The 13437-nt window shown below is 40.9% G+C and overlaps 1 protein-coding gene across 2 annotated transcripts in view; it reads right to left on the bottom strand.

Moving 5' to 3' along the window:
* The window catches only part of LOC306998679 (receptor-type tyrosine-protein phosphatase mu), a 301697-nt gene that overhangs the window by 12958 nt on the left and 275302 nt on the right, over nt 1-13437 (bottom strand). For both annotated transcript variants that reach the window (XM_079612916.1, XM_079612915.1), the window contains 6 exons: nt 12721-12875; nt 12227-12362; nt 7742-7891; nt 4945-5118; nt 3551-3682; nt 1-85 (listed from right to left, as the gene is read on the bottom strand). The exon at nt 1-85 is cut by the window's left edge and continues 41 nt beyond it. In XM_079612916.1, coding sequence (XP_079469042.1) covers nt 1-85; nt 3551-3682; nt 4945-5118; nt 7742-7891; nt 12227-12362; nt 12721-12875 — 832 coding nt within the window. The remainder of the gene's footprint in view (nt 86-3550; nt 3683-4944; nt 5119-7741; nt 7892-12226; nt 12363-12720; nt 12876-13437) is intronic.

Below are 13437 nucleotides of genomic sequence, written 5' to 3'. Positions count from 1 at the left end.
CCTCCTCCAGATCAGCGGAGACGAACTCGACCTGCAGCGGCCCGTGGCGGTGCACACCGTTCTCAGGCCAGTACTGTGGACACAACTACACACACACACACACACACACACACACACACACACACACACACACACACACACACACACACACACACACACACACACACACACACACACACACACACACACACACACACAGATCAGTGTAAGCACTTCTCTGCTCTTTTATTTCTGTTACATGCACAAACACATCTTCCCAGCGCTATAAACAACATTGAATATGACTGACACTTTGAGTGTGTGTGTTTATGTGTGTGTGTGTTTATGTGTGTACACGTTTATTATCCATTCAGATCTCCCATCATCCTCACTCTCTTGCTGCCATTGTGTAGAGTTTTGTGAAGGAATACGTGATGAAAAGGAGTTTGTGTTCATCTGTGGTGTGTGACACATCGTCTCGCTCGGCGTTTGAAGTGTGTGTGTGTGTGTGTGTGTGTGTGAGTGAGTCTGCTCAGCAAAAACATCCACTTCTTACACACACGAATATTGTTATACAGGTGCATATAAACAAAAATTATTAGATGTGATATCAATGAATCAGTTCAAAGTGTCCGTTTCAATGAATCGATTCAAAACTCTGATTCAAAAACTGTTTGCATCTTTAATGTTCATGTGTCAGCGTCCTAATGTACTAAAATGTTAAGTATAAACATCATTAGGTAATGCTGTTTACTAATATATTTTGTAAGAAAATAAGAGAATAGAGTCTTTCATTTAAACTTCAGCAGAAAAAGAGTCGATAACTTTGAATCATTTCAGAGAATCAGTTCAAACTGTCAAGTTTCAATGAATCGATTCAAATCTCTGAATAATAATTGTTCATGTATTTTTTCATGCATTAAAACGTTTAGTGTAAATATCTGTAGGTAAAAACCGTTATGACAACATATTTGTGCATATAAATGAGAACTATTAAACATGATTGTTTCTTTTGTGTAAAAACCATGCCTGGATTATTTGATGCCGTACTTCTTACACATGTTGAATGTGGAGTGTGTGTGAAATGTTGGATCTTCTGATCACTCTGAGGTCAGTTAAGAGCAAACACAGGATGAGTGTGAGGCGGATCTGTGTGTGTGTGTGTGTGTGTGTTTGCTGAGGGCTTTATGGGCTTTAGACTCTCATGCGCTTTGATCCGGGGCTGTTCTGACAGAGCCCGAGGCTTCCGTCCCTACAGACACACACATGAATCTCAATCACTGTCTCACACACACACACTTCCCTCTGTGAGCGACCCGTCACCGTTCATTATTTATCATTCTGTCAGAATACTTCCTCACGGCCCACCATCCCTTGCTCCTCAACAGGGCCCGCCTTCAAAACTCATTCTAAAAAATTGTGGATTATTTTTTCAGTGTTTGGGTACACTCTAAAAAATGCTGGGTTGTTTTAACCCAATTTTGGGTCAAATATGGACAAACCCAGCCATTGGGTTAAATTTTTAAATTACATTTTTGATCCAACGTTTCGGTTTGTCCATATTTGACCCAAAATTGGGTTAAAACAACCCAGCATTTTTTTAGAGTGTAGTTTTTGTAGTTGTACCCAGCTCCTGGGTCAGACGTAACAACCCAGTGTTTGGGTAGTTTTTGTGTTACCCAGATCCTGGGTCAGACGTAACAACCCAGTGTTTGGGTAGTTTTTGTGTTACCCAGATCTTGGATCAGACGTAACAACCCAGTGTTTGGGTAGTTTTTGTGTTACCCAGATCCTGGGTCAGACCTAACAACCCAGTGTTTGGGTAGTTTTTGTGTTAGCCAGATCCTGGGTCAGACGTAACAACCCAGTGTTTGGGTAGTTTTTGTGTTACCCAGATCCTGGGTCAGACCTAACAACCCAGTGTTTGGGTAGTTTTTGTGTTAGCCAGATCCTGGGTCAGACGTAACAACCCAGTGTTTGGGTAGTTTTTGTGTTAGCCAGATCCTGGGTCAGACGTAACAACCCAGTGTTTGGGTAGTTTTTGTGTAACCCAGATCCTGGGTCAGACGTAACAACCCAGTGTTTGGGTAGTTTTTGTGTTACCCAGATCCTGGGTCAGACGTAACAACCCAGTGTTTGGGTAGTTTTTGTGTTACCCAGATCTTGGATCAGACGTAACAACCCAGTGTTTGGGTAGTTTTTGTGTTACCCAGATCTTGGATCAGACGTAACAACCCAGTGTTTGGGTAGTTTTTGTGTTACCCAGATCTTGGATCAGACGTAACAACCCAGTGTTTGGGTAGTTTTTGTGTTAGCCAGATCCTGGGTCAGACGTAACAACCCAGTGTTTGGGTAGTTTTTGTGTTAGCCAGATCCTGGGTGAGACGTAACAACCCAGTGTTTGGGTAGTTTTTGTGTTACCCAGATCCTGGGTCAGACGTAACAACCCAGTGTTTGGGTAGTTTTTGTGTAACCCAGATCCTGGGTCAGACGTAACAACCCAGTGTTTGGGTAGTTTTTGTGTTAGCCAGATCCTGGGTCAGACGTAACAACCCAGTGTTTGGGTAGTTTTTGTGTAACCCAGCTCCTGGGTCAGACGTAACAACCCAGTGTTTGGGTAGTTTTTGTGTTACCCAGCTCCTGGGTCAGATGTAACAACCCAGTGTTTGGGTAGTTTTTGTGTTAGCCAGATCCTGGGTCAGACGTAACAACCCAGTGTTTGGGTAGTTTTTGTGTTTGCCAGATCCTGGGTCAGACGTAACAACCCAGTGTTTGGGTAGTTTTTGTGTTACCCAGATCCGGGGTCAGACGTAACAACCCAGTGTTTGGGTAGTTTTTGTGTTAGCCAGATCCTGGGTCAGACGTAACAACCCAGTGTTTGGGTAGTTTTGTGTTAGCCAGATCCTGGGTCAGACGTAACAACCCAGTGTTTGGGTAGTTTTTGTGTTACCCAGATCCGGGGTCAGACGTAACAACACAGTGTTTGGGTAGTTTTTGTGTTACCCAGATCCGGGGTCAGACGTAACAACCCAGTGTTTGGGTAGTTTTTGTGTTACCCAGATCCGGGGTCAGACGTAACAACCCAGTGTTTGGGTAGTTTTTGTGTTACCCAGATCCGGGGTCAGACGTAACAACCCAGTGTTTGGGTAGTTTTTGTGTTAGCCAGATCCGGGGTCAGACGTAACAACCCAGTGTTTGGGCAGTTTTTGTGTTACCCAGATCCTCTGCCAACGTAACAACCCAGTATTTATTTAAAAAAGTTTAGAGGATTTAAGTTAATACGTAAATATTAATTCATGTATGAAGCAAAAACAAAAAAAGAAGCTAGTACTATGGTAAATATGAATCAACCCATTATGCTGGGTTAAATAAACAACCCAATTTGCTGGGTAAAATGAACCCAACATGTGTTTTATCCTATATTTACCCAGCCCTTGGGTTGAAAACGACCCAAATTGGGTTGTTTTTAGCCCAGTGTTTTTTAGAGTGAACCAATCATATGCTTTTGACACGCATACCATATTCTCTGGAAATCATGTTGCGTGTTTATCATCCAGATGTTCAGACTGACCTGAGCAGGATCCACGTCGTTCAGCATGACGATAGACGTGCAGTGATAGTCCAGAACCAGCCGCCAGAAATCCTTCACTGTGTTCGGCAAAGGATGCTGGGTAACGATGAACGCCGACGGCTGCTTGTAGCTCTGAGAGAGAAACACAACACAGAGGTGAGATCGACATTCCCTGGGAATCGAACCCATGACCTAGCAGTTGCGAGCGCTGTGATCTACTGTTGCATTGAAGGGGACATATCATGAAAATCTGCCTTTCCCCGTGTGTAAGTTTCTACCGACCCAGAAAACATGAAAAGTGAAACCCAGTAACTTTGTTTTGGTGAGTCTTTCTCTACAAACATGACAAAAAATAAGCCAATCAGATTTCGCTCTCCTTCTGACATATGAAGACGATCTTATTATAATATTACCGGCCCTTAATCTGCACGTTTACACACACGGCGCCGACGTTTGGTTCCTCAAGCGACAGCAGAGACCAGTTGTAACGCGACGGCAGAAGATCCAGCAAAGCCTTGAAACTGTTGTGTGGTCGAGCACAGACTGGACACTAGTGACCAGAACATGTCAGCGCTGTCTTATAAACACCTCAGGAACTGTGGACACTTGTGTAAGAGTTCAACATGATGATGAGATGATCAGTGTAACTCCACAACAACTACACAAATGTCTCCGATAACATCCAGAAACTCTGAGTCTCTCCGTAAGCCTGAGCTCACTGCTGGTTATTCTGGGATTCTGGATGAGTGAGATTGGCCCGTTCTGTTATTGCCGGAGTTTCTGAAGCTCCGCCCTCTTCTGAATGGAGGCGGAGCTAAAGCTCATTTGCATTTAAAGAGACACACACAGAAACTGCACGTTTTTGCTCACCCAAAAAGGGGCAAATTTGACAAGATATAATAAATGATCTGGTATTTTGAGCTGACATTTCACACACACATTCTGGGGATAAGCGGCATAATATGTCACCTTTAACACAATAATGAGGGTTTAATGTTAATTCTGACAGAGTTTATGATTTTCCTTATGCTTCTGAGGTGAAATATGACTCAAACCCAGTCTGGAGCCGCACGGGTATATCTGTGGCAATAGCAACTATACATCATATGGGTCAAAATTATACATTTTTCTTTTATGCCAAAAATCATGAGGATATTAAGATCATGTTCCATGAAGATATTTAGTAAATGTCCTACCGTAAATATATAAAACATGTATTTTTGTGAGTGAATGCAGCACAATCGTGAACATAAATGCACAACTTTAAAGGAGATTTTCTCAATGTTTAAATTTTTTTGCTCCTCAGATTCCAGATTTTCAATAGTTGTGTCTCGACCAAATATTGTCCTATCCTAACACACCACACATCAATGGAGAGATTATTTAAGCCGTACGTCCATGAGCGCGGCGTTGATGTAGTTGCTGCTCTCGCCGTCGATGGTGATGAGGAAGGGCAGGCATCGGTCGGGAGGAAGAACATCCATGCAGCGATTCTTCTCATGGTTCCGCGGGAGCAGAGCGATGCTACAGTCCTCCACGCGCAGTGTCGGCGTCACCATGTTCAGAGTCTGTCAACACACACACACACACACGCACGCACGCACACACGCACACGCACACACACACGCACACGCACACGCACACGCACACACACACACACACACACACGCACGCGCACAAACACGCACGCACGCACACACACACACACACACACGTTAACGGTGTACTGTGTATACTGACCAATACTTAAAAAACATTTTTTATTATTAAAAGTGCTCCTCTCAACAATTATCAACAAAATATATTGTGGTCTACAAAACAAAACTGATTTGAATTATAACTAGATGAGTACAGTTTGTGTAGAAACTTTGCTGTTGGCTTTTAAAAGCCAGACCTGAACATTTAAAGTAGCTTTAAGTTTGAAAGATTTAAGTGGATAGATAAACATATATATATATATATATAGATAGGGATGGATGGATGGATGGATGGATGATGGATGGATGGATGGATGGATGGATGATAGATAGATGGATGGATGGATGGATGGATGATGGATGGATGGATGGATGGATGGATGGATGGATGATAGATAGATGGATGGATGGATGGATGGATGGATGGATGGATGGATGGATGGATGGATGGATGGATGGATGGATAGATAGATGGATGATGGATGGATGGATCCGATGGATGATGGATGGATAGATGGATGATGGATGGATAGATAGATGGATGATGGATGGATAGATAGATGGATGGATGGATGGATGGATGGATGGATGATGGATGGATGGATGGATCCGATGGATGATGGATGGATAGATGGATGATGGATGGATGATGGATGGATGATGGATGGATGGATCCGATGGATGATGGATGGATAGATAGATGGATGGATGGATGGATGGATAGATGGATGATGGATGGATAGATGGATGATGGATGGATAGATAGATGGATGATGGATGGATGGATAGATGGATAGATGGATGATGGATGGATGGATGGATGGATGGATGGATGATGGATGGATGATGGATGGATGGATCCGATGGATGATGGATGGATGATGGATGGATAGATAGATGGATGGATGGATGGATAGATGGATGATGGATGGATAGATAGATGGATGGATGGATGGATGGATGGATGGATGGATGGATGGATAGATGGATGATGGATGGATGGATGATGGATGATGGATGGATGGATGGATGGATGGATGATGGATGGATGGATAGATGGATGGATGGATGGATGGATGGATGGATGATGGATGGATAGATGGATGATGGATGGATGATGGATGGATGATGGATGGATGGATCCGATGGATGATGGATGGATAGATAGATGGATGGATGGATGGATGGATGGATGGATAGATGGATGGATAGATGGATGATGGATGGATGATGGATGGATGATGGATGGATCCGATGGATGATGGATGGATGGATAGATGGATGGATGGATGGATGGATGGATGGATGATGGATGGATAGATGGATGATGGATGGATGATGGATGGATGGATGGATGGATGATGGATGGATAGATAGATGGATGGATGGATTGATGGATGGATGATGGATGGATGGATGGATAGATGGATGGATGGATAGATAGATGGATGGATAGATGGATGGATGGATGATGGATGATGGATGGATAGATAGATAGATGGATAGATGGATGGATGATGGATGGATGATGGATGGATGGATAGATAGATGGATGGATGGATGGATGGATGATGGATGGATCCGATGGATGATGGATGGATAGATAGATGGATGGATGGATGGATTGATGGATGGATGGATGGATCCGATGGATGGATAGAGATAGATGGATGGATGGATGGATGGATGGATGGATGGATGATGGATGGATGATGGATGGATGGATGATGGATGGATGGATGGATCCGATGGATGGATAGATAGATAGATGGATGGATGGATGGATGGATGGATGGATAGATGGATAGATAGATGGATGATGGATGGATGGATGATGGATGGATGGATGGATCCGATGGATGGATGGATAGATAGATAGATGGATGGATGGATGGATGGATGGATAGATGGATGGATAGATGGATGGATGATGGATGGATGGATGATGGATGGATCCGATGGATGATGGATGGATAGATAGATGGATGATGGATGGATGGATGGATGGATGGATGGATGGATGGATGGATGGATGGATGGATGGATAGATGGATGGATGGATGGATGGATGGATGGATGGATGATGGATGATGGATGGATAGATAGATAGATAGATAGATAGATAGATAGATAGATAGATAGATAGATAGATAGATAGATAGATAGATAGATAGATGGATAATAAACCGGCTGTAGAAGGTTTGTAGTTTATGGTTTGAACAGAAATAAATCTGATATATCTGCTTCTAATAGTGGCCTAATCAAATAATGCTGATAACGCATGTAAGAAACGGCCGATACTGATGCGGTCTCTCAGCAGAATATTGCGATATGGGATATTCACATCACACATGCATACAAACGCTCATATTTCCCCTTTTTTCTCCACCAGAGTACTTATTAAGATCAAATCAAAGCTGCCGAATCACAGTAATACACACTCATATCTCCAGCTCTGAGATTACGGATAGCAGAAGAGATGTGTGTCTCTCACCCTGAACTCCTCTTTGATTGGACTGGAGTTGGTCTGAGGGTCCAATCGGTTCATGTCGTAGTAAACCGAGCGAAGCTGATTGGCTGGGATTGTGGTGTCGCCACAAAGACACGCCTCCAAAATGGCATCATGGATAAAGACGTACTGTTCCTGACAAACGACAAGAAATGGGAAAGAACAAGTTTTTTTTAAGAACATTTATTTCTTTGCCTTTCTTTGTTTTCCTATTTATTTAATGATTTGATGTATAATCCGTTTAAATGTCAATACTTGCTACTAACAATAAAATGTTAATTGTTGTTACTTAATTAATTGTTAATTGTGCAAAATGTAAAAAAAAAAAAAACGAGATCCAGAACGGATGAAAACACAAGAGCGACCTCATCAGATCTGTGAGGATTCAAACGTTTGGGCTCAGAAATGATCTATTTATTATGAATAATAATTTATTTATAATAATTAATTATTATTAATCTTCAAATAAGTAAGAAATTACGCTCTAAATCGATCAAAAGTGACAGTAAAGACATTTATAATGTCACAAAATATTCTATTTTTAATAAATGCTGTTCTTTTGAACTTTCAATGTTAGATAATAAATCATAAATGTGTCTTGATCATCAGATCATTATATTATTCTGATTTCTGAAGGATCATGTGACACTGAAGACTGGAGTAATGATGCTTTGATCACAGGAATAAATTACACTTTACTGTATATTCACATAGAGAACTGCTGATCTACATTATAATAATATTTCACTGTTTTTACAGTATTTTTGATCCGCCATAACAACATTGAAACCTCTTATGACCCCAAACTGCATGTCATGCTCAATATTGCTGTGTAAATGATTTGCTGGTTTCACGTCTCAACATCCGTCGTGTGTTTTGTATTCATGCCGTTTGTCAGCGGTGGAGATGCAGATGCCGCTGAGATTGCACTCATTAGCTTCACGAGGGTTTCGCCGGCGAGAGGCAGAAACAACATCAAACTTTATTAGCAGAGAACCATCAAAGCATCTCACTCCTCAGATCGGCACGCTCGCCTCAGCGACTCCAGCCGCTTGATGGAAATCACTCCTGAAGTGACATTTCCAAACCATCTTGGCCTGTCACTGTTGACTAGATTGTGAGGACGGGGTCATTGCGTCGCTGATTAGGCTCTGCTGTGACCTTTGACCTTTCGGTGCCTGAGAACGATGCGCTTCTCTAATGAGCGAACGCTCACCGGCGTCCTCGCAAATGATCAGTGACAGTTCAAACGCGCGTGTAAGAAGGTAACAAGCGCCCGTAGGACGAGGAACACACACACACACACACACACACACACACACACACACACACACACACACACACACACACACACACACACACACACACACACACACACACACACACACACACACACTTCTGAAGGTCACTGAACTTGAGGAGGATGAATCAGACAAACGTTCCCAAATACCAATCCAGACGTCAGCGAATTTATTTTTTTTGTCAATGAAAGGAATGTACTATATTTTTGTTTGATAATGTTTTTTATCAATTTTTTTTAAAATACTAAATTATATTTACGCTGATTTATAATCCATTTATTCACTTTCGGAGCATAGACCTGAAAAAAAAAAATCCAACTTTCCAACATAAATTTCCAACTTAAACTTGTAAATCTTTAAGTTTAGAGCGACCGACTGAAGTTTGATCTCTTCTCAATGATAAAACTTGACAGATTATTGCTAAAGTGAAAAAAGTTTGAAAAAGTGAACTTTAAAAAAGTAACAGAATTTACTTGTATTGTTATGAAAAATGCACAAAAAAAAATATTTTTACATTTTTATATGAAATATATATTTTCAAAAACACGTTTTACTCTAAAACTGCTAGAAAATCAAAGCCATAAATCTAAACAATCTGTGTTCCAGATGTGAGTGTGATATCTCAGTAAATTATCTTTCAGTGAGATGTTGCAGTACCAAACGCTTCCACTAGAGGAAACTCTCATTCATTTACAATAGCCTTTTAGAATATCCCTAATTTCTGACCGCGAGCAGCACAAGTGTGACTATTTTTTACAGGATCATTTAACCTTTTTTAAATCATGTGCATGATTTTTTTTGTGTTCACACAGCAAGTGCCGAAACCTTTACCAAGTTTTGTAACATTCAGATGAAGAAAAAAATTTGGTCAAAAGTGACCGCAGAGGTTACGCGTAACGGCGCCTGCGATCTGAGCGGAATGACACTTGCTAAGTTTCCATCCACTTGTCAATCAAATTATCTGAAGTTCGGTAAAAAAAACTCATGCGAATAAAGTGTGTTTCCATCCGACGGCTTTAAAGCGAATTAAAAACCTGTGTGTAATGACGTCCCATGCTTCAAACTGGTATATCGAATTGATTTGAGACATTTTAAAGTGTTTCCATTCATTTTTGCACTGAATCGCACAACATTTCCGAACAAAGTTTTGCTAGACAAAATGCAATTCATTATTTATTCGGCAAATAACGTTTCCATCAGCGTTTATCGCATAAGCCGTATATCGATCAAGATGAGACCGAACGTATTTAATTTGAGTCGATATTCATGAAATTCAATCGAATTTTACTGTTTCCATAAGGCATTTTGCATTCGATATCACTTCATTCGGATAAAAACGTGTGGATGGAAACACAGTGAGATCTTCCTCACAGGGACACAGAAACCCGTCAGGAGTTGTAAAAACTAAACTCTCACTCACACACATTCACGCTCGTATAAGGGAGTGTGTGTGAGTGTTTATGAGATGCTAATATGTTAAAACATCAGCGGCGAGGAATCAGGACTCGCTTTTCTCTGCTCTAAAAGCCTCTTTGTTCATTCATGCCTATCTTTATCTCTGCTTTTTTAAGGCAAGACGCCACAGGTGAATAGAACAAAACTGCACTGCAAAAGATGATGTGTTTCCTCTTGTTCTCCAGCACAAATGTGCAAACATTCAAAAATCAAGATGCATTTACTGGAAAACGTATCAAGATTAAAGTCCCCCTGTAGTCGATAATTACATCCATTAAAACTCATGTTTGATCACCAAAATTACATATTTAAACGTTTTTTGCTCTAAAAACATGTCTTCATGCCTTCAAATATCTTGAATGTAACTCGACACCCTTGCCTCATTTTTTATGCGCGGTTCTATGAATATGCATATGAGCCCCGCCTCCACTCATTGCAGAGCACATGGCTGAGCTTACACCTCGGAGAAAGTTAGTAAAGACAATGTTTAAAATAGTCCGAGTGACTACAGCAACTCAAACTTAAGTTTATCAAGCGACGAGAATACTTTCTGTGCGCTAAAAACAAACAAAAATAACTACTTTATTGAACTCTTGATGTTCTTCAGTGTGTTCCTCTGAGAGAGTTCTCGTAGTGTAACCGTAGCGCTTCTGGGTTTACGTCAGAAAAGAGGCTCACGATTGGCCGACGCTGGTCATGTGCGTGATGCTGGCCGAATTTTAATTTTTGGGTGAACAAACCATTTAATGGGGACATTTTTTGTATTATTGTTGATAAGCAGAGATTAGGTCAAAGTAACGATAAGATATGCATAGAACTGGAGAAATAGGCTATTTGTGAATCTATCTCAATCATATATAATTAATGTAATCAAGTATGTTTTAATAAAATGATCACATATTTGCTTGAGAGCGGGGCACAACGTAACACTTTTGGACTTTCTCCGTCTGTGTAAATCTACTTAGGGTTTAGAGTATTTATTTTCCCCCCACATTAATTTCCCACATGTCTAGTACAATTATGTGGTTTTGTTTTATTATTTCAGTGTATACTTTTTTCTTGATATACCCCGAAAGAATGGAAGTGAACTGTGACAACATGCCCCATACGTGCGGTTCATTGTAACATGACATATATGACAGATTAAAATGTTATCTGATCTAATATAAAGAATATAACAAGACAAAAACTAAAATATTTTCTCAATATAATACAATTAACTTTTTTATATAAAATAAAGGCATTTTTTTGATAATTAAAAATAAACACATTTTTTAATTTTGACAACAAACACACCGGAAAACACAGCTATACAACACAGTCACGTGACTGCTTCATATTCAGATTCAAAAATCACGAATATATATATATATATATAAAAATATATATATATATATATAGCCGCTCTGGAGAAAACCGAGATGCCATCGTCCAGCTCAGCTCCGTTCTCATATAATGCTGTCAATGCAGGAGATCAATAATATTGTTGAATATTATATTTAATGTTTCCAACTAAGCAAGACAAAACCTGAAGGCGACAGTGGAACCAAAACTACATCAGTGACAGAATGGAGGAATAAAAACCACTCAGTCGCTCAGTTCTCCTCTGGCCAACAAACCTGCAGTGTATGATTATGATTATGACTCAGGCAGCATTACAGGTCAGAGGTCAGATTGGATCAGAACGTTCGGTGTTTGTGGAGAGAGGGAGTACCTCGGTCTGCACCATGTTGACCCTGCGTGACCTCAGCTCCCGCACACAGTTGTAGATGTCGACCACGCCCTCTCGCTCCGCCATGTCCAGCATGATGTCAATCACGATGAAGCAGCCGGTTCGCCCCGCCCCCGCGCTGTGAGCCGACCAATCACAACACAGATCGAGGTCAACAGAGAAAAACATCCAATTAAAAGCAACCATATGGAAGCGGATGGGATGGAAAATAAATGCTACATTCACCCACATGATGTCAACATTTTTGTTATAATATAAAATAATTTAATATATTATAATGATAAATTATATATAATATAATATCACATTAAATAATAAATATAATATAACATAATATAATAGTATTGTATAAAGAGCTATAGAATTAAAGCTGAGTTTATAACGTGCGGATCATGTGACTGCAGGCGGTGATGATGTCATGTGACTGCAGGCGGTGATGATGTCATGTGACTGCAGACGGTGATGATGTCACACACCTGCAGTGGACCACGATGGGCCCAGCGTTGGGAGGGGACTTGGCTTTGACCCGGCGTATGAATCCCAGGAGACCCGTGGAGTGATACGGCACGCCGTGATCCGGCCAGCCCGTGAAGTGGAACTGACTGATCTCTCGGATCTCGTGAGCTCCTCGCTGCACACACACACACACGCACACACACACACACGCACACACACACACACGCACACACGCGCACACACACACAGAACGCATCATTACTGTGTTTAACTCAAGTTAATCTTCAATCAGAATAACATCGACATCTCTTCTCTGATGATGTGGGAGGGGCAACCTGTCACTCACATGAGATCAGCCAATAGCAAACCACAACCATTCAATCAGTTCCACACAGACACAATCAAGCCCAACCTGCATTTGTTTTTGTTCCAGAAGTTTCACTTGGATTCTATCTATCTATCTATCTATCTATCTATCTATCTATCTATCTATCTATCTATCTATCTATCTATCTATCTATCATCACCATCTATCGAGTGTATGTGAAGAGTGTTTGTAAAGAGTGTTTGTGAAGAGTGTTTGTAAAGAGTGTTTGTGAAGAGTGTTTGTAAAGAGTGTTTGTGAAGAGTGTTTGTAAAGAGAAGAGTGTCTGTGAAGAGTGTTTGTGAAGAGTGTTTGTGAAGAGTGTTTGTAAAGAGTGTTTGTGAAGAGTGTTTGTAAAGAGTGTTTGTGAAGA

Source organism: Phoxinus phoxinus (assembly GCF_949152265.1).
Source record: "Phoxinus phoxinus genome assembly, chromosome: 5".
NCBI lineage: Eukaryota > Metazoa > Chordata > Actinopteri > Cypriniformes > Leuciscidae > Phoxinus > Phoxinus phoxinus.
The sequence above is the reverse complement of the archived record's forward strand: the minus strand, read 5'-3'. Positions and strand labels throughout refer to the sequence as shown.